Genomic DNA, 21,429 nt, shown 5'->3' with positions numbered 1-21,429 from the left:
TGAAATAAAGTGATTAAACAAAAATTATTACAAATATCGTAAATAACAGTTCACAAATGCATATTTGTGAACTGTTATTCACAAAAAATATATACAGATATTTTTTGAAGGGGGAGAAATGGTCTTTACGATTTGAAATCGATCTAACACAATGCTCGAATTCTCGTGTAAACGCGCGCCATCTATCGTAGGATAAATGTACTTTGTGGGAGTGTATTAAAAAACTTTTCAAAAGTTTTATGGCAATCGTACTATGCCACAAACCTTCGCCGGAGTATATTAAACAACTTCCCAAAGTTTCACGGCAATCGGATAAACGGTTTGGTAATGCATAAAGGACAAACACACACACACACACACACACATTCATTTTTATATATATAGATTAGACTTTTTAAAAGTCACTAATTTGTGTAAAGAAATTTAATTATTTATTTATTTATCTTTCAGCTTTTTGTTCGTTTTTGTTTGTTATTAATGTGTATATATTCGTTTTTTGTTGCTGTTGTTTATTTATTTATTTTTGTCATATGTTTGTTATTTGTGATGTTTATAATTATTTACTATTTGTTATGGCGCAGCTTAGCCTATATGGCTCTTGTGCCAAAAAACCAATACCAACCAACCAACCAACCATTTAAAAAATATATATAAAAATGAGAAATATCGCACTTCTAACAATCTCTGTGTGTATGTGGGCTAAATTTAATGAATCCGTGTTTCTCACATTTACAGTACAACTGTATGTGGCCTGTTACGCGTCGGAAAATCTTCTGATTTATTCGTGTACGCATCAGACAGAAAAACAAAAAATATCGTGTATCCACAAGCACTCCAATAAATAAATAGAATTGAAATGACATTGAAATAATTTCCCAATTAAAATGAATAGTAATAATATAATACTAAGTTTCAATAAAAATGATAAAATGTAAATTTAATTTTATCATAACGAAACTTGAATTTCGTTTCTTCTGAGATCGCAGCAATGCGCGACGGTAAGCTACTTTAAAATGAAATGATGTTTTAATATTTGTATTAATGATAAAGTGACCAGATGTTCCGCTTTGGGCGGGACAGTCCCGATCTCTAACACTTTGTCCCACCCCCGTGGTGTTTTAAAAAAGTCCCCACATTTTGGAAAAATTAAATTTTCGTCAATTATTTGTCTTATGTTTAATTAAGATTCGGTAAAGATCGTTTAGTATTGTGGCTGTACGCCATATAGATATATATTTTGTTCTAATTTTTGTACATTTTCCTTTCTTTGTTTTTTTGTCTATTGTTTGTAATTCGTAGAATTTTCCTTTCCAACCCTTCCTACTTGGTTGGTGATGACTAATAGAGAGGAATGTCCCTGAGGGCTGTGTGTGTTGTTTGAGTCCCCACCAAAGAGCATTCTTTTCTGGGGACTCAAACAAAATAGGACGGACGAAAAATTACATTAATTTTTAATTTTTCTTAACATAATGAGCAAGAAAAGAGAATGCAAGTTTAACCATGATCTAAGAAGTGAATTTCTGTTTATTAAAAAAACCTTAAACTCCAAACCCGCATTAACTCGTGAAGTCTCTATAGCGTTACATAAAACTCGGGCGTTTGGACCCTCTGAAAAATTTAAAACTATTTTTTTAAAAACCCTTAACGTTCGGTCCCGAGTTAACCCGGGCAAATTTAAATAATCGTACGTAACTTCTCGTTGCGTGAAATAATTCAAATAAAGCTTATTTACATTCTATTGAATATTGTTGATTACCTCGACAAGTTTCGTAATATTACACCCAATAGAAGTTTATTTTTTGACAATTTTTTTTGTCTCTATCTATAAAGATAGTATATCGAATGGAAAAGTTAGTGACGTATTTGAGTGTTTATAGTAATTAATGCACAACTATTTAGAAAACTGTCTTCCCCTGAGGTTTGTATGAGAATATCCTGCTAATGGCTATCAACAGCTGTTGTCAAGGTTATTAAGCTCTGTACACCGAAACGCGGCGCGTGTCACGTGATCCATTGCGATTTTTTGTTGTCTGAAAGATAATTCGCTTCTAAATAATACGTAATAAAAGAAATTAAGTTTTATGCTAAAATATTTTAGAAATGTATTTCATAATTTGATGTATTAAAAGTTTTTTTAATTTTTTGTGGGAGTTTTTCCTGTAAAGCACAAAAAAACAATGTTAGGTTAATGAGGTTTAGCATATATAAGTAATAACAAGAAAATAAAACAATTATCAGAAAATAACGTAATACAATCGAGTATTTTCAGTAACTTGTTTCAGGAGTGTGTAGAAAATCTACTTCCCTCAGGCTGTTGTTGGGAACTAGGTCATCCAGCTGTGTGTTACCTGAAAAATAATAAGTTTCTAAATAATACATTATAAAGTAAATAAAGATTTATACTAAAATTGTTTATAAATTTATTTTATGAAATGGTGTATTATAAATTATTCTGATTTTTTGTGGGAGTTTTTTTTTTTTTGTAAATCATATAAAGCTAGAAACTATTATAGAATAAGTATTATTGTAATATAAGACATTTTTAGTATTTGTGTAAAAATGCACATCTAAAAGCTTTTATAATAAAAGTTCTTTTGAACACCTGCTTGCAATTATAAAGCATTGTCTGGCATAATTTTTTCTTATTTTTCTATATCGATTTTTCTGTACAGATTGTTAAATATTTTGATGAGTTAGTTTTTTTTCTATTTTATTTTTATCTAATTTTATCTAAAAAAAAACACAAATTTACAATAATATTTACGTGTTTCATTTTCGAAAAAACCGTAAAATAAAATTAAATCAATCGGTTTTATTTGCAGATTTTATAATATAATGTAATATGTTGTCTTCTGTACTACACGAACTGCACCCCTCTATAGCCTTAGAGTGTGAAATGCCTTTGTTTACAATATACTGTTTCTCTTTTCATGAAGAAATCCAGGGAGTATTGATGTTCAAGCAATGTAAAACAAATAAAACATTTTTCTGATAATAAGCTAATGAAAAATATTTATACACAGAATATTTCTAAAAACCCTGTGTTCTTCTATCAAAAAAAACACGATGTTTTGCAGGATAACCATATTTACAGATGCAAGTATCGTTTCAATTGTGGTATCTCGCTTCAAATTCGCGCTATATTCAGTCTGTTTTTTGTTTTATAGCCAAGTCATATTACAGTTTACCGTAGTTTTGTTTTTTTGTTTATCACGAATTTAAAATTATAATAAAATTTTAAATCTCTGAACAAAACAGAAAATAGTTTATTTATTTATAAGAATTCGCTAAAATATCGTAAATTTATTAGTCACACACACACCTATATACCTATTTTTTACGTATTTACGAAAGTACTGCAAAAACCGGAAATAATAAGTTTCCCGATACATTCTTTGACTAGAAGCTTCTGATAAGACATCTTCTAGTCTAAGTACATTCAAATAACATGAAACCTAGCGAAATTACAGGTAGAAGTGATGAAAATAACTTTTTTCAACGTTTATTTACATTCTTACTCTGATCAGGTGACTTTGAAAGCCATTGGTTCTTCTCAGGAAAATCCTGAACGAACAGTTCTACAAAAACACACATTGGTTGATATCCTTTCAGTCATAATAAAAATGACCAATTAGAGCGTAAAAGGCGTACAAACAAGAACTTGAAAGCCAATTGACACCAAGAAAAGTTTCCTTAGACTTACTATAGTAAGGTGCAGTTTTCCGGGAATATTTATTGCTAAACAGTTTTGAAAACATTTTTACTTGTCTAAATAATGTTAAAACTTTTCTTCAGCAAATCGTAGATAAAAAAATACAAACAAAACAAGCCATTTTAGTTTGTGCTTTCAAAGGTTGATGATTGGTTGAAATAATATGTCAACAGATACAGAAATAAACCAATTACAGTTTTAAAAAGTTCACTATTGATTTTATCAGCCAATAATCTGTCTTCTTGCCGCTGATTGCTTTACAATAATAGGGGAGAGTCTTTCCCGACATATTTATGGTTTAGGGTAGTGACAAAACATTTATTGGTTGAGACAAATACAAGAAAGCAAATCAAAGCTTAGATAGCTACAAACTTCATTTCGTTTTTCACATTACCTTCATTATATATTTTGTGGTTAACTTTTTTTAATTATTTTATCACTAACCGACGAATGGCAGCTTCTCGGCAAAACTAATAATAGCACAAAGAAGCCGAATCGCAGGTGGCCCATGTAAAGTTGGCTATCCAAAGGAAAAGATGCCATTTAGGAACCAATTTTAACAAATTAAAAAAAAAACGAATGAAACTTTTTCCGGATAAAATAGATGTTTTCTTTTAAATAATAATAAAGGATTTTTTTTATCTGAAGCCATTCTTTTTAATAATTCGTACGTCGAGTAGTTAATACGAAACCCGCGGCGGCCGAGGAATCTTTCCGCAAAGCGAAATCCTAAGAATTTGATTTATTTCATGCCATGGTCGAAAACGGACGAAAAACATATTTATTCCAACGAATTTCGGAGATGGTCAAACCTCGAGACTTAGAATTTAAAAAGATCGTCTTTTACCTCTCCACGGCGGACATTCTGTACCATGTAAATGCAGAAATTAATTTATTTATCAAATGATTGATACAAAATTTAAAAAATTAATAATTATAAATTAATTAATTAAAAAAACATTAAAAAAATCCTTTTTTTAAAGATTTAAAATTTTACGAAATTCGAGCATTGTTGACGCGTTTTTTTAACGTTTGTTCGAAATACGTCACACATGACGAATCGCAGTTCGATTGTGCTTGTCGTTGTGGTCGGACGTGTGTGGCGTGGCATCCTCCCGGAGTCGGGATGATGCGATGCTACACCCTGGGTCCAGTGCGCTTGGCCAAGGTCTTCGGGGGTCATCCTAGCACAGACCTTGCTGTGGAGGATGTCGAAAGTGACATCTCGTCCGAGCTGACACTTTCTGTTTGGTCGCGTTCTGCCCCTTCGTCCTCGACGGCGACGCCACCGCCTTGCCCAAGTCGGAACGGGGAGGAGTCGGAGGAGAGAGCCGCCGAAGTCGAGGGACCGTGGTTTTCTTGCTGCAGACGGCTGCGGTTCCCTTGGCCTAGGCGGTGATCCTCTTCGATTTCCTCTTCTTCACCCGGATGCGATTTTCTTACCGGATTCGATACTTTTCACCCGGACATGACACCTTTTAACGGACGTGACTTCTCTTACCGGACGTCACCCACGGACTTGACACGTTTCTTCACCGGACGCGACATTCGGCCGACCTTTCTTCCCAAACAGCTGTTATGAGGATTGAGCTACCGGTTAGGGTAGGTCAGGTACTTCGCTATTCTCGTAACACTGTTCGGGAAGAAAGACTGTCTGATAAAAGTAATAATCTTGACCTTAGGTAATAAATGAATAAACTTCTCGTTTTCTCACTGCCTTTGTGTTTTGTAGGAAGAATCTCCCAAATGTTCCTCTTCGTAATAAAGTTGGGGAGAAGAATCTCCCTCCCCAACTTTATTACGAAGAGGACCGAGTGGCCGTTTATCGTACGAGTGAATATTTTCCGATGGTAAGAACTCTTTTGTTTCGTTTCTTAACACATCTTATTCTGGTATCGTAATTTACTGTTTTCTGTTTACAGACATGCGGAAGATGTTCTTCGATCACACACATACACACACGCACGGACATAACACCACTGTACACACCGTTTAACCTTTACTCGAATTCTCGCACTCACACACTTACACGTCAAGCGCCTCGTTCTGTGTAATTCGACACAATGAAACAACCCGAACACACGCTTCCCACAAATCCAACCCCTGGGTCCTCGTCCCGGAAAGTGGAATCGCCATTTTTAAAGATGAAAAGACTTTAAATTGGCGGCCGGAGGGGCTCTGGTAATCACACATCTTGCATCGATTAAGTGGAATTTCAGACATTAGCATCAATAATCGTTTGGTGATGAATTGGAAAGGAGAAGAATCCTGTACCAAGTATTAAACATTGTTTTTCCCACTATGTTTTGTTTTTGTGGCTTTTTTTCCTCAAACTTTTTCTGGCAAATTGCAAGGAATAATTTGTTGTATATGAATTTTTTTTTTAATTTTGAAATATGAAAATAAATTTTTACTTTATATTTGTTTATGGTTATTTTAATACTTAATATCAATACATATAGAAATTACCCCCCCCAAACTTTTTTGCATTTCTGGACATTTCTAAAAATCTTTGATGGTCATTTTTTTGACCGATCGCCATACTCTCCTTCCCCCCTTTTTTTAACTTTTTGTCCTGTGGCACTAAGAAAGCCTCTTATAGTCACATTATTATGGATTCGGCCGGGTAGTAAAGGACGAGGCCCGAAATATCCGTACTGATTAACCCCGAAAAATTCTTGGGGATTTTTCGACCCGTGCAAACTCGATCCCGGATCCCTAGAGCGATAGGTTGCCACTTTGATCGCTCGGCCATACTTTTTTTTTATTATATATAACAGCCGAAGAATAAAAATTACTTTATATTTATTTATGTTATAAATAAAATTACCGATAATAATATTATAATTAAAATATATTTAAAAACANTTATATATAACAGCCGAAGAATAAAAATTACTTTATATTTATTTATGTTATAAATAAAATTACCGATAATAATATTATAATTAAAATATATTTAAAAACAAAAAAAAAATTGTGGCTTTATTTTTGACGGCAGTTAGAGCGACTGGTTATAATTTGGCAACATTTTCACCGCTCGTCTTTGAAAATTGTGTAACATCGTGTCCGTGAATTGACGTTGAGAACGTTTGCTGTCATTGTTTTAATATTTGTAAATTATTTATTGTAAAAGCGAATATGGTTTCTACGGATATAAACGAATTAACAGAAATCCTCGCGCAGACAAAGGTAGAAGAAGAAAAAGGTGTCAATTTCGCAGGACGCTCTCTTAAACTCGATTCGGAAAAAGATGGTGAGATTCGAATTTGGTACAAGATACTTTGTATTTATGCATGTATATAAGTAAATGAATACAAGTACAGTGGTACCTCGGTATACGTCTGCTTTAAAATACGTCCAATTCGGAATACGTCCTGTTTGGACGAAACAAATTTTGCTCGGTATACGACTTTTGTTCGGTATACGACATAATTCAATTATACGCGCCACCAATGAACAAGTAGCACTATCGGTGTACTAGACCAGACTAGACGTTGGCGGTGCAACGGTTTATAACTTTGTTAAATTACTTCTAATTTTAATTCGTAAGTAAAATTTTATTATTTTTATTAATCACGAATTGCAAAAAGGCAAATGAAAAGTGACAGAAAACTAAAAAAATGACTAGAATTACAATGGGTGCGTTTACTTCTGAGTTAGCAGTGCTAATTCTGATAACCGGATGTGACGTCATTAGCACGTGTATTCGTGCTTGCTTGTCCAATTCGAAAGTGAACACATACGCTAACAAGAAATATGGCGGTTTCCAGCCATATTTCTTGTTAGCGTATGTGTTCACTTTCGAATTGGACAAGCAAGCACGAATACACGTGCTAATGACGTCACATCCGGTTATCAGAATTAGCACTGCTAACTCAGAAGTAAACGCACCCATTGTAATTCTAGTCATTTTTTTAGTTTTCTGTCACTTTTCATTTGCCTTTTTGCAATTCGTGATTAATAAAAATAATAAAATTTTACTTACGAATTAAAATTAGAAGTAATTTAACAAAGTTATAAACCGTTGCACCGCCAACGTCTAGTCTGGTCTAGTACACCGATAGTGCTACTTGTTNAACGTTGCGAAAGGGGTTAAATCAATTTCTAAACAGAGATCGAAGACATTAGATCATGTCGAGAAATTGCTTTTGCTTTGGATAACTGAAAAACAGTGCTGGAGACAGCGTATCGGAAGCAATTATTTACGAGAAAACTAAAAAGATACACGCTGATCTCACGAAAAATCAAGCAGGAACTAGCCAGGAAAGCGAGGTGTTTAAAGCCAGCCATTTTTTTTTACACGAGAACGGATTAATCATTTTTACATTACTTCTTATGGGAAAGGTTGGTTTGGTATACGTCCAATTCGGTATAAGTCCAAACATCGGGAACGGATTAAAGTCATATACCGAGGTTCCACTGTATCTCTTTCTTAATTAACCAGTGAAATTAATTGCTGCAATCCCTTTATATACGAGGCAGAAGTTATAATTAACGCGGCTCTATCGGCTGTCTTTACTTTAATTAATATAGGGCAGTGTTTCTCAACAGGGGCGTTTTTTTATATTGAGGGGGGTGATTAGTAAAACTTTGTTTCGGGAGCCCGAAAAACAATTTTCTGGACGATAAAGTAAAACATTATAGTAAGAATAATTAGATATTTTATTCGTTATATCGTACAATAATTAAACAAATAACATTATACTAGTCACTAGTCTATTCAATACAGTACGAATTTGGCGTTAGCCTTGGCCCTCGGCATCGGAATTTTGAAGTGAAGGGGGCGACAATTTGTTAGAGGTTGAGAAACACTGATATAGGATAATGGCACCGGTAGTCAAACATTTAACACTGTGGAATTATGGTTATTAACTATGCTGGCATCACGTGTTAGCTGCATTGTTGCAGAAACGTTCACCGAAGCCAGGAACAACTTCGGTGAACGTTTCAAATGATATTGTCTGCTTCAGCGGTCTTGGCTGATGTCTTTCAGTTCATCTATTTCCATGTCGTTGTCTCGACCCTCGGCGCAACTTGCACGCTTTTGCTTCTCGGTGATCCCGATATCGTTTGTGTTTAGCGATGCAAGAACTGTTCTGAATTTGCTCCCTTAACCACTATGTTTCCTGGGAAATCTTTCAGTTTTTTTTTTTATCAGTCTTTCTGTTTTCCTCCTTTCTTATTCTTCTGTTTTGCTCACTATTGCTCTTTCCTTTTCTAATATAAACTCTCTCTATGACTTGGAAGTAAAGGCACTTGGTGGATGTTCTTTTCGTTCATTTTTTTTTTTTGTAATAATTGGTTGTGGCCAATACAAATGATGGTTTCTGGAAGTGTGATGTATAAGAAATTTCTGGGGATTGATTTGGTGGATGTTCTTTTCGTTCATTCATTTGACTGGTTTATTTCAGAATTTTCAGAACTTGTGGCTCTGATATACATTTTTTGGCCTCTAGCAGTAGAAAGAGTACCATAGAGTGGCATCTATGAATTATACAACTGTTAATTTTGTTATTTTCAGTTTTTATGGTTGGTTTTAGTTGACTTGACATTTAAATATTAAATACCCTGGAATAACAGGCATTGGAAAGCTGGCAGGCATATATCAGTGGTTGATTACTAGTTATTCTGCTTAACCAGTGTAGTTGCATGATTATTTATATTGACAACTGGATTTTCCTTCATCGAAAACCTGACAAATGTGGTCACTGCAAAAGGGAGACCTGATGTGTGCATTTTACAGTCATGGACACATGTCACAAAAAATAGTCATGAAACAGTATTCCAGAGTCGAACGTGCGAATTTATGTAGTCAGTATATTCAGTAGTTGACCACCTCATTTTACATATTAGATCAGAATTGATGCAAATTATTAGTTACAATGGGTGCTTTGATAGTTTACCATCCATAAAAAAAATTAAGTGAGCTCAATAATAGGCATTTTGTAGAAAATGGGCACTTGAAACACAGGAACTTCATTATCTTTTAAAAACCTGACAATGCCATATGTGCTCAACTACCAGCAGGGAGGACAGCCAGATGGCCAAGCGGTCAAGGTGGCAGTTTATTGCTCTGGGAGACTTGGGATTGAATCCAGACGGGTCAAATAATCCCCAGGAATTTTTTAGGGGTTGTCCATTCAGATATGTTAGGCCCCATTCCTCACCACCCGGCTACTCCATTGTGGGCCTGGCCAAACCCATAATGGGCTTGCAAAAAGAGGCCCTCTTAGTGCCCACAGGGCAGAAAGAGTTAAAAAAAAAACTACTAGCAGGGGTGTTGCACAATAATTTTTCCCATCACCATGAGTGAGACAACTTGTTATTCTTACATGTCATTGAGAATGGGATCCTCTTATGATGCTTCCTGTGAAGATAGCGCACCTAAACCTGTTCAGATGGACTAATTGTGAATGGATTTCAGCTTACATAGTCGACTGCTAGAAATGGTCACGCAATAGGAGCCTCTACCCTAAATAGTGTAAATGATTAACACAATTTTGGTATATGCAGTAGCATCAATGGATTAATTAACTGTATTAATCAAGGGATACCTGTATATTATTTAATATACAGTTTAAAACACCAAGTGAGAGATTGGAAACATTAGTTAACATCAGCAAAGAACTGCTAAATACATCCACCAGCCTTAATTAATTTCATTCACATTCCATTTTTTAATATTCTGGCCTGAGATTTCCATTTACAGATTGGAAAATGCCAGTTGTAATTTTTTCACATTAAATGTTACTAGAAATTAAATAAGGCTCCTTGCTGGATGTATTTTAATGTAGAATTTAATAAATTCTACAGGTTGTTAGTTGACTCAGTTGTAAACATTGCCAGAAGTTACTATTAGCTAATTAATTGATGTTAATGTGTATATGATGGTTGTTTGTATAACATAGACTGGATCGTATAAAACATATGGTCTTGCTGGTCACTAGCAAGATTATAGTATGCATAGCATAATGACAAAGTTGTGTTAGCTGTTACAGGAAATCACTTGCATTCACATGCATCTCAATGTTGTACAAGTTTGGGTATACTTTTTGCATAGAAAGAAAAAAGTTGCTGGATGAATCATTCAATTACAGCTGTATAGCTGCTTGGACTTCACTGTTATATTGGAATCTGTGACCTTTGAGAAACATTTTAAAGAATCAAAATGATGAAAGCTGCAAGGTACTGTACAGTACATATGAACAGAATTTCTCCTCTGAAGTGAAGCAGCATCCACCTTACAGCTCTGGCATGTTGCCTTGCAGATTTCATTCTGACAGCAAAGTCCAAGTAGCTATACAGCTGTAACTGAATGATTCATCCATCAACCTTCTTCTTTCTTAGTGGAAGGTATATGCAAACTTGTACCACATTGGGACATGTGTCTGAATGCAGGAAGTGATTTCCTATAGCAGCCAATGCAACTTTGTTATTTTGTTACTGTAATCTTGTTATGGTGACTAATAACACTATATGAGACATCTACATTAGCATATCTCAAATTACTAATTTTTACTAACATTTTCATCTGTATATATCAGACATCTTCAGGTATATATAACGCAGAACAAAATGGACAAATTAAAATCGAGCAAGGTTTTATGAACACATTACAAATTCAGTTTCTGAAATTTGTAGTGTACAAAAATTTAATTTATATATATATAAATTATAAATACAGTCGACCCCCCTATAAGATCATAGATACGTTCCATTCTTTAGGAATCTGATTTCTTACGAGTCCTTCCAATCACAGCCCGACATGTGTGAAGTTTACAGACTACGGCTGATTGAAAGGTTTTCTTCCATAAAATTAATCGATTCTAGACTAATCTGACTCAACATTTCCAAAATATGTATATATTTTTTGGAAATAATCTGTATAAACTACCGTATAAAAAATTGTAGGATTACTTACCGAGTGTGCACCATTCAACATCGCCATTGCTAAAGCTTGTTTTCGTCGCAGAACAGCTCAGCAAACAGCGGCCGATTTCTAACAACTTATTTTTCTGCGAAAACTTCATTGAACTTTGGAGACATCATTAATATAAATAATTTTTATCGCCGTTGAATAAGAAATGTTTCTTTCACAAGAAATGTATAAAATTACAGTACTGTATTAGACTTACGGTACCTAATTTACATACTGTACAGACGATAGTTAGCGTAAAATCTCCGTAGCGTGGCGCCACGCTAGACGGCGGAAATTATATATTTAATTATAACAAAGTTACAATAAGTTAATATATAATTATATATACAGTACCTAATTTATATATAATTAATATATAATTATATGTACAGTACCTAATTTATATATAATTAATATATAATTATATGTACAGTACCTAATTTATATATAATACTGTACAGTCGATAGCAAACTCTCCGTAGCGTGGCATTTGACAGCAGAAAATAGTTCAGCTGCCTGATGACGTTTTACGTAATTATAGAAGTTTTTTACCTTTTTTTACAGATACTGTCGCAATTTTTTTGCAGTTTTATAGGAATCGTAATTATAGGGGGGTCTACTGTAGTGTAATTTAAAATTAATAATATAAAAGCCATCATCTGTATGTGAATTTCTTATAACTCCTGCAGTTTTTGTCCAATCCGGATGAAATTTTGGTTAAGTTCTAATGGAAACTATGGGCGACTTATTTTGCAGAAATATTAGCTGTATAATAAATGTTTTATTGATTTTGGATTGGTGATGTACTTACATTGCAGTAACATTGGTGACCTCGTTTAGTTCATGCTTGACAATGAAATTTCTTTTAAGTTGCATGTTTAAATATTTTGGCAAATGGCTTATTTTAAACGTGTTTCATTAAATTTAATCTTTTAAAAAAAAATGATGGCTGCATCATGTCACTTCTACAACAATTAAAAAGAAAACTTTATAGCGACCATGTGATGATCTATTATCTAATCAGAAGTAACAATCTAATGAGCTTGTTATTTAAAATGTATTATCGTGCATTAACTATGCTTTGATGACCAGTATAAGCTATTTAATTTGTAGAAACATTAGCTACTCTTTTGAATTTCTTGAAATTGTACTCTTCTCAATTCTTCAATTTCTATTAGAGAGGTTGAGGCGCACGTTTTAAACGTGTAAACGTGTACGTGTGACGTTCGGCGCCGCTTTCCCGTAAGCCTAAAAGTTTGACGATGGTGTTTGGAATGTCGAGCGTGATTCCACTGACTATCCAAACACCATTGTCAAACTTTTAGGCTTACGGGAAAGCAGCGCCGAACGTCACACGTACACGTTTACACGTTTAAAACGTACGCCTCAACCTCTCTATTTTCTCATAGAAAGTAGTCTGTTGTGCTTTGTGAGGTAATTTCTAGTTATACAATAAAAATAAAATGGAGACGTTAGACAATCTAAAATAATAAAATTTAAGAAATTAAAATTTTACACTTATTATAAAAATCAATATGTTACACATGTATAATTATAATAAAGCAATAAAGACAGGAGAATTATGTATACTGATTAGCCTAGATATTAAATTTAGTTTCATGATTGATATAAAATATGTTGACATTTGTTTTTAATGCGACTAAAACTTTCATATGGTAAGTGTTCCACAGGTTTCATATTCTTAGTGATGTAATACAGATTGATCTGTGTGATAAAATCAGACAATATTGAGGAGTGAATATACATGAAGAACTACAGGTGGATCAACTGGGTACTTATAAATAAAACCAGTGTGGACTTACTAAACCGAAAAGAACACAATCAAAACATTTTATGAATTCTTTGAGATCAGGCAAGCAGGGGCCATATTCTGGTCACTGTCTCTGGTCTCTGGTCTCTCACAAGCCGGTTGCTGATTGGCTAATCATTTGGATTAGTCAATCAGCGACCAGCTTGCGAGAGACCAGAGACAGTGACCAGAATACAGCCCCTGATGTGCATACGAGCAACAGAGAGACTGTGAGTAAGTGCTAGATTACACAGTTTATTTAATATTAAATACAGTTTATCAAGTTTGTGGGAAATTTTGGAGATTAGTGAAGGAGCAGCCAGCTAAAGATTGAAAATTAGCAAAAAAAAAAAAATAATAAATTTGAGCATAATATGAATTTGTGCAATATTTTTTTAAAAAATAACTCCAGAGAATCCTGCAATGGATTGCAAGATTTTGATGCTATCAGTATGATCTTCAAAAGTTAGTTTATTGTTGTAGATTATACCAAGGTCATTGAAAGAGTTGACATATCATAAAATCTGATCTCTTAAGTGGAAAAGAGAAAGTGGAACAAGGAGTAGCATGTAAGAACAGTTTTTTGAATGTTTTTTATAAGATTGAATTTAGTGAAGAGTTGATTCAAGTCTAATTGTAGAGCATGAGGATCGTGGCTTAATAATTTTATGTTGTCTGCATAAGCCACGACTTTAGAATTTATGTTGTCAAACAAATTGTTAATATATGCAAAAAAATTATTCCATTTATAATCAACCTTTGTTGTTTGCCACGCAAAGGAGAAAAATCTAAGAAAGAACAGCCACCTATTTTGATCTTCTATTTCCTACATAAAAAAATAATTATGCAGTCAGGAATGTATTGCTAGGTCAATATTAAAATGGTCTCTTGGTATGTTTAAAAGTGAATACACTTTTAAACATACCAAGAGACTATTACCGAATCAAAGGTCTGGGATAAGTCGATATAGATAACATAGGTTGATAGTTTCTTTTCAAAATTTTCAAATATGAATGGAATCATATTTAGTAATTTTGCAATTGTAGAGTGGTTGCAAATTCCACAATGATTAATTAATTAATTACTAAATAATTTGTCACTAGAGTGAGGCATTAAGTGCCATCTTAGTGACCAGATTATATCAGGCAATATAATAACCCAACATAATCCTGTAGTTGGCTTATTATGTATGTACGGTATATCAGATTTATAGATATTGGTTTATGGGAAATATATATCATGATAAAGGCATATTTCGAACATTTTAAGTATAGATAATGCAGTTGAGATGGGACAGTATGTATTTTTATCTTATTTTTTTTATTTTTTTGGAATTGGGGAGATGATTGATAGTTGCCATTGTTAGGGTGCAACTATGCAGATTCGAGCGAGCGAGAATATGTGGTGAGAAGAGGCGAGACGCGATAAATATCAAAACCTGTCAGATACGTGCGAGAACCAGAAATTCGCTCTCGCTAGCATTAATTCTCGCTTCTCATTTGTACATGGTTTTCCTTTGCGAAAACTAAATCGCTCGCAACCTCTCGCTCACTCTAAATTCGCGTCTGCATAGTTGCACCCTTATGGAAATTATGCAGATTGCAAGAAAATGGAAAACATTTCTGATAGTATGACTAACATCAAGGGTTTAATAAAAATAAAATTTCCGGAATGTCGTCAGGGACTATATTTAGAATATTTAATTAATTTGCTGATAGCGGACATTACTTGATATCTAATATAATAATGAGATATTAAAATTATAAGTAAAATTGTGAAAATAAATAGGATTATAATAATCTACCCTAGGTAAAATTTGGAAAAGATGATTTAATGTTTTTGTGGGTGTTTGTGGTGTAATGTTTTTTGTGTATTAAATCATCAGGTATTGTTGAATGTTTGTATGGGGTGTTTTTTGAAAATTTTGGTATAAAACCCCAAAATGTATGAGGATTAGATACTTGTGTGGATACAACAGTATTAAAATAATTTTGAAATGATAGCTGACATCAACAATGATATTGCTGTTGTAGAATGTGGTGGATGTATAGCTTGCGAGGATTCCCACTGTTTCCATTTTGATCGTTGCCTACAAATTTTGTTTCCTAATTTTTTCAGGTGGGGTGTGATTTGTTTGTATATATCAACTGTTCTGTACCTTAAAAATTTATTACAGTAGAGCGTCGTTTATCCGAATCAATTGGGGACTGGGGTGGTTCGGATATCTTATTTTTCGGATAACAAATCATGTACGAAAAAATATATTTAATTTATCCCATGTTGAAATTTCTCTCCGCTACGTGTCGCTTTACATTGAATTTTCGTCGATGTTAAGCCTAACGAATAATAATGTATCGTTAAAAATTATTTTTTTATTTTGTACAAACAAAATAAATTTATTGAAAAATATAAAAACAATAAAAAATTATACTTCAGATGTTAATTTAGTATCAAAAACGTAAAATATTTGAGTAGCCCGAGAAATAGCCGAAGATTGCAGCGCCACAGCACTAGCGAAAATTTAAATTTGCCGACTGGAATGCTTTCGGATAAGGGACGTTTCGGATAACCAGCTTTCGGATAAACGACACTCTACTGTAATTGTTTTGTAAAATATATCGTAAACTAAATCAATTTTAGTCAATCAAAAGAACATATGTAGTTAGCAGCCTGCTTAGTTAAAGTGATGCCATAATGGAACACTCAAAATATCCGGGATTGCCGGTGGCGGCACAATCAGTAATTTTTAGACAGATTGCAGTATGGTCGGAGTTAAAACCATTGGCTGGGTAAGCTTTTAGATGACTACTTGATGAAAAATGAATTACTGTCGGAAGGAAATAAAATAGCTCAATAAAAATTGAAAAAATAAGTTCATTTATAAAGAAAATTTCTTCAGGGTCTGACGAACAAAAATTGGATCCATGGGATGTCTATAAAATATTGGATAAATCAAAATCTCTGCACAAAATTTATCTATATTTAGAGACATATTTGGAGGATATAAGGAAACACTGACATATTCTAACAGAAATTACTAGGAGATGAATATTTGGATATTTGACAATTAAAATAAAATCCATATATTTGAAAACTTCATAACCAAAAATTGAAGGAGGATATATTATAAGAATTTCTCCACTGAATTGGTTTTCTCATAAAAGTGAGAAGTAATTAAATCCTAGTTTATTAAGAAAATTGTTTACATCATAATGATGATTAAGCCCAGCTTTCAGTGATTTTGTATACAGTCGACCCCCCCTATAAGATCATAGATACATTCCATTCTTTAGGAATCCGATTTCTTACGAGTCCTTCCAATCACAGCCCGACATGTGTGAAGTTTATGGACTACGGCTGATTGAAAGGTTTTCTTCCATAAAATTAATCGATTCTAGACTAATCCGACTCAACATTTCCAAAATACGTATATATTTTTTGGAAATAATCTGTATAAACTACCGTATAAAAAATTGTAGGATTACTTACCGAGTGTGCACCATTCAACATCGCCATTGCTAAAGCTTGTTTTCGTCGCAGAACAGCTCAGCAAACAGCGGCCGATTTCTAACAACTTATTTTTCTGCGAAAACTGCGTTGAACTTTGGAGACATCATTAATATAAATAATTTTAATCGCCGTTGAATAAGAAATGTTTCTTTCACAAGAAATGTATAAAATTACAGTACTGTATTAGACTTACGGTACCTAATTTACATACTATACAGACGATAATTAGCATAAAATCTCTGTAGCGTGCCACACTAGACGGCAAAAATTATATATTTAATTATAATAAAGTTACAATAAGTTAATATATAATTATATATACAGTACCTAATTTATATATAATTTATATAATACTGTCCAGACGATAGAAATCTCTCCATAGCGTGGTGCTACGGACGGCGGGAAAGTAGTTCGGCTGCCCGATGCCATTTTATGTAATTATAGGAGTTTTTTTACAGATACCGTCACAATTTTTTCGCAGTTTTATAGGAATTGTAATTATAGGGGGGTTCGACTGTACTTTATATGGCTTGGAGAGAAGTGCGGGCAAAGACACACATTTATTTTTTTAATAATCTAACATTTTGTAAGAAAATTTTAAAAGTATTATTATATAGTGGCATTATGACCCAGATGGTGCAAAATAAAAAAAAATAACAAAGATATTTCAGCGTAATTGATATATTACAAAAATATCACTTGCCACCATCATAAGTATAAGCTAATGCTTAACATGATGATGATGATGACTAAATAGATTTGGATAATTCCCAATTAATTACAAAGGTAAGTCACTCAAGAAGATTCTGTTTTGGGAAAAGCATAGAGGCAGAATTATCAAAAGACTATTGTTGAGATGTTTAATAATGCCTTGCTTGGAGATTATTGGTTGTTAATTGTAAGAAGAGAATAGACTTGGGTGTTGTCAAGCAAATCTTTCTCTTAAGAAACATTCTACAAGCAACTTGTTTTGTCACAAACTACCTTACTGGTCAAAGGCCCATTTTAAGACTTTTGCTTTGATGGCCGGGATAAAAAGCAAAGGACACATTGGAAAGAGCTAAGCTGAAGACATATGTTCAAAGAAACATTAAGATGTTACAATATTGATGTATATCTTAAATCTGATCAATAATAATTTTTCATTATTATTTCATTTACCATATTTCTATGCAAATACAGCCGACCCCCTATAACACGGGTTCCTATAGTTTGGATTCCTATATCACGGCGAAAAAATTGCAACAGTATTCGTACAAACATGCTAAAAAACTCCTATAATTCAGTAGAACATCATCGCCGACTCGTGTCGTGACAGGATTACACAAACCGTTGAGTTTAAACGAGCAGCAGACCTACTAAAAACCATTTATTATTTAACATCCATAAAAATTATATTTATATTAATGATGTCTCTAAAGTTCAGNAACAACACTGATAAATAATCCATATTTTATTTTATATTTTTTAATCAAAATATCTTAATGCTTAAAAATTTTTATAAATATAATATTTTTTTTAAATCACTCGCACATTTTGAATGAATAACTGAATTTTTTACATCTTTTGTAGAATTATTTAAGCAGTGGAATCATGCTCTCTGGTGCTAAATTAGTTGAATTAGATCTCAGTGATAATGCTTTTGGTCCTGTTGGAATTAAAGGAATACTCTTACTTTTAAAATCATCATCATGCTATTCATTACAAGTTTTAAAATTAAATAATAATGGTCTTGGAATTGGAGGAGGAAAAGTAAGCTAAAAGTTTTTCTACAGAATATTTTATATAATTTTAATTTTAAAATGTTTATCTTTTTGTTATCTATTGTATTTATAATAATAATATACAGTAAAGCCATGCTAATTTGAATCCCAAAAGTCTGAAATTCTGATTAATCCAAAAAAAACAAAAATAGCTCTCTCTTTGAACAAAATATGTAACTGTTACACCTACTTGAATCCTACCCAAAATATGCAGTGTGTACAAACCCTCAAATTAAAAATTTATTATCTGAATAGAAAATAAAGACTATGTGAGGCTCTGGACAAGTCTAAGCCCTCACTGAAATTTGTATTAAAATATTTATTTTTTTCTCTTAAAAACAAAAAAAAAGTTAGAAATAGTTTTTGTATGAAAATGTGATGCGAACTATAAACAATAGAAGAATGTAAGTCCTAAGATCAACCATCTCTGGTTGGGGATCAAATTAAACTTCAATTTTGACCTCTAAATGTTGAGTCAAATTAGTCTAGAATCGATTAATTTTATGGAAGAAAACCTTTCAAACAGCCATAGTCCGTAAACTGCACACGTGCCATGCTGTGATTGGCTCATGTATTTAAGGACTTGTAGGAAATGGATTCATAAAACTCGGAATGTGTCTACTGTGTTATAGGGGGTTGACTGTATTCTTATATGCGAAAATCCTAAAGAAATTCTTGTACTCTTGTAGGAGTTTAATAGTTCTGTGACATTTTAAATTACATTTTCAATACTTAATTCAGTTTCCATTCTGCCAGTATACAGTATTTTATAACATGATGCATTAAATTTTCTGTTGTGTAAATCTGTTCAGGTTTTAGATACATTTGGCTCTTTAAAAGGTCTCTGTGTTGTTTTTAAAAATTTTTAATTAACATCAATGAATCTTTAAAAGGAAAAGAAACTTTTCCTTCATTATATGGAAATATTACTGGAAATCAGATAGTGTTAAACAAGTCTAACACAAAATACAGTAGAGCATCAATTATCCGACCCCCGATTAACTGTCACATCAGTTAACCAACCGTTCTAGTCGGCAAATTTCAAATGTTTGCTATTGATGTGGCACTACAATATTTGGCTATGTCTTGGCTACTTTAATATTATTTTTGTTAAATTTTTGCGTGTTTTAGCTGGCAACACTGGCTCGACCATGAAAGGGAGCCAGTATTTAAACGAGGCTTAATTTTCTAATTTTTAACGATACAATAGTGATGATTATTATTTAAAAAAAAAAATTTGTTAGGCTTACCATCAATGAAAATTCAATGCGAAGTTGGTTAATAGCGATATACTAATATACTAATTACATGGGATATACTAATATACTATACTAGTAATGAATTTTTTTTCATTCTTTTCGGTTATCCGACCAACCTGAGTCCCCAATTGAGTCGGATAATCGATGCTCTACTGTAATTTCTCTCTATTTCTAATACTGAAGTTATACTATTTTTAAACATTCATCTTAAAATTCTATTATAATAATTGTGAATTTAAATTCATGAGTATAAATTTTATAAAATATTTTTTTAGCCTGTTTTTTATTCTCGTTTTCAAGTTACATGTATATAAATATTTTTATTTTAGCCGAACCAGTAGTTGATGCAATCAAGAAATGTCCAAATATGACATCTTTAAGAATGGAAGGAAATACAGTCGGTGTGGAAGCAGCCAAAGCAATTGCAAAAGCACTCGAGAGCCAACCTGATTTTAAGGTATTAGATTTATTAGATTATGTTCCTATCAAACAAAAATAACTTTAGAACTAATCTCAAGTATATCAATGTTTATATGAGAATCATTGTTTATATCTCAACTTATTTCATAATAAATAAATAAATGATATTAAAGTCAATTCTGCTTAATTGGGACTAATCCATTTTGGCCCAATTACGCAGCTGCCCCAATTAAATGAACTAATAATAAATTCTAAAATAAAACATGTAATACGTAGGTAAAATAATAATAATTAGTTNTATATATTAATTAGAGAAGTCTTTTAGCTTTGGAATAAAAAGTTTCTATGCTCTAGCAGCTGCCTAAAAGTTTATCTACTGACGCCATTAACATGTTAAACGAACTAATAATAAATTTTAAAATAAATTATGTAAGACGTAGATAAAAAAATAACAATTAGGTACCTATTTTTAGTGCTTTATTAAACCAAAATATAGAAAATATTTATACTATAAATTTGCCAGACTCACAACGATAGATAACTGATTCCCATCTTGCTAGTGTTGCCAAATATTAGTAGTGATATACATAAGGGTTGACTGTTTGATCCATTCCTGATTGAACGATCTTTTCTCTCTCCCTTTTTTAGTTAGAACATGACCGGGTTTGTCCAAAAGTCATCTTACAGTCTTTCTTTGAACACAGTTTCCTTTACTTGGAGATGGGCCACTTTGTCGGGAGCATCCACAGAATCCGCCAGCTCCAGATGCTGGTCCCAATGATCATATGGCTGCTGTCCGAGTCTAGACATAATCATGCACACAATACCTTTAAAGGAAACTCTAGCTGTCTTCCAACTTGGTCAAGAGACTGAAAAATTGTCTCGAGGTCTGTTCCTTTGCTTTTAAGGGGATTGTCCAATCCAATCTGGAGCAGGGTCAGTAGCTCACATTCAGGTCTGCCTCAGATGGGATCTCAGTGTGATATGTTCCTGCTATGATGACCCCCCTCTGGAAGAACTAAACAGTTTAAGCA

General features: G+C 33.1%; 1 protein-coding gene across 2 annotated transcripts in view; it reads left to right on the top strand.

Moving 5' to 3' along the window:
• The first annotated feature begins 6,732 nt into the window (after positions 1–6,732).
• LOC111635701 (ran GTPase-activating protein 1-like) overlaps positions 6,733–21,429 on the top strand; it is a 71,636-nt gene continuing 56,939 nt past the window's right edge. For both annotated transcript variants that reach the window (XM_023380743.1, XM_023380744.1), the window contains exons 1-2: positions 6,733–6,968; positions 20,305–20,432. In XM_023380743.1, the coding sequence (XP_023236511.1) occupies positions 6,854–6,968; positions 20,305–20,432 (243 nt within the window). In that variant the 5' untranslated portion in view covers positions 6,733–6,853. The remainder of the gene's footprint in view (positions 6,969–20,304; positions 20,433–21,429) is intronic.

The sequence above is a fragment of the Centruroides sculpturatus genome, unplaced genomic scaffold (assembly GCF_000671375.1).
Source record: "Centruroides sculpturatus isolate CEXI.00-Female unplaced genomic scaffold, Cexi_2.0 scaffold1028, whole genome shotgun sequence".
In the NCBI taxonomy this organism is placed as follows: Eukaryota; Metazoa; Arthropoda; class Arachnida; order Scorpiones; family Buthidae; genus Centruroides; species Centruroides sculpturatus.
Note: the sequence above shows the minus strand (reverse complement) of the source record. Positions and strands in the feature narration are given on the sequence as shown.